Below are 1,706 nucleotides of genomic sequence, written 5' to 3' on the forward strand. Positions count from 1 at the left end.
GTTTTTAATGAATGCATCTTTCCTTATTAACAGAAACACGGAGACATTAACTGGTGTCCATTATTAACTGCTGACCATCAAAGCTCCTGGACTGGCTTGCAGTTGTCTGCTTTTGGCGGCTCATTCTGCAACCAATCCTGTCACCAACTTCTGTTACTGAGGGCAGGAGCTGTGAAGGACATCAAAGCTACCCTTGGGTCACGTGACTTGGAAAGGCCTATACCCTGAAGAAGAAGCCCTCAGAACACATAGACCTTGATCCCCAGCCAGATGGCCATGCAAGCAGCCTTGGCTGAGTTTCAGGTGGAAAGCAAGTGCCCTGTCTGTCTGGGCACACTGAGCGACCCGGTCACCATTGACTGTGGACACAACTTCTGTCGCCCTTGCATCCGGCAGTGCTGGGCACAGATGGAGGTGCTGTCCTGTCCAGTGTGTCGTCACCAGTGCATGGAGGGGCATTTCTGGAGCAACCACCAAATGGCAAGGATGATTGAAATGACCCAGCAGCTCCTGACAGGCCCAAGCAAGGAAAGGAGGCTGAAGGAGAAACCCTTGTGTGAGCAGCACGGGCAGGCCCTGGTCCATTTCTGCGAGGATGACCTGCAGCTGCTGTGTCAGCACTGCACCCAGCACCCTGAGCATCAGGGCCACTGTGTGAGGCCCATCAAGGAGGCTGCTGCTGACCACAGGCTAAAGCTCAAGACTCACATCACCTCTCTGAATGACCATGTGTTGCATGCTCAGCAGGCACTAGCCTCCCAGTACAAGAAACGCGTGTGCCTGGGAAAGGAACTGGAAGACCAGAGACAGCAACTCTCCACCGAATCTACTTACTTGAAGATGTTTGTGGAACAGGAGCACAATGCATTCCTGGCCAAGGTACAGAAACAACAGGAGCACATTCAGCAGCAGCTGGAGGAAAACGAGATGGCGTTTAACAACCACGCTTACCATGTGGAAGTTCTATGCAGAGAGATAGCAGAGAAAAGCAAGATGACAGAAATGAAACTACTGACAAACATCAAGAGCACCTTGAGCAAGTGTGAAAGCCTGGCGCCCCCAGACCTGCACACACTCAGCTTTAGGAAAGACACCTGTGCCATTGCTCTGCAGCTTTCAGCCCTGCAGAGAATTAGGAAGAATTTTCGAGTGGAAGTGACCCTGGATCCCCAAACAGCACACCCGAATCTGTGGGTGTCCAAGGATAAGAAGAGTGTGGCGTTGATGCAGACAGAGCCAACCGAGCCTCTGTATCCAATGCATGTCATGGACTATCCCACCATCCTGGGGGCTGCAAGATTCACTTCCGGCCGCCATTTCTGGGAGGTACAGGTGGAGGACAAGGATGCGTGGACAGTAGGGGTTTGTCAGGACTACCTTGGCCCTGATGCAATGTGGCCACACTCAGGACTGAACAAATGCTGGGCAGTTCAGCTTTGCAATGGCTACTATGTGGCTCGAAATGCCACTCTCCTCAATCTTTGCCTGGCAGAGAAGCCCAGGAGGGTTGGCATTTATCTGGATTATGAATTGGGTGAGGTTTCCTTTTACAATTTAAAGGACAACTCTCTCATCCACACTTTTGTGGATGAGTTTTCTCAAGTGCTGAGACCTTTTTTCTCTGTTGGGTTTGATTCAAAGCCTCTTACTCTCTGCTGAGAGGCAGATGATGGAGGATTCGTTTTTGATAAAAGTCTAAGAATGTT

General features: G+C 50.8%; 1 protein-coding gene across 1 annotated transcript; it reads left to right on the forward strand.

Moving 5' to 3' along the window:
* Positions 1-276: 276 nt before the first annotated feature.
* Positions 277-1,602, forward strand: LOC106002654 (putative tripartite motif-containing protein 75; the record flags this gene model as incomplete). The annotated part of the gene is made up of 1 exon (XM_013037500.1): positions 277-1,602. A coding segment is annotated over exon 1 (1,326 nt), but the record flags the coding sequence as incomplete, so codon positions are not given.
* Between the last annotated feature and the right edge of the window lie 104 nt (positions 1,603-1,706).

The sequence above is a fragment of the Dipodomys ordii genome, unplaced genomic scaffold (assembly GCF_000151885.1).
Source record: "Dipodomys ordii isolate 6190 unplaced genomic scaffold, Dord_2.0 Scaffold15838, whole genome shotgun sequence".
NCBI lineage: Eukaryota > Metazoa > Chordata > Mammalia > Rodentia > Heteromyidae > Dipodomys > Dipodomys ordii.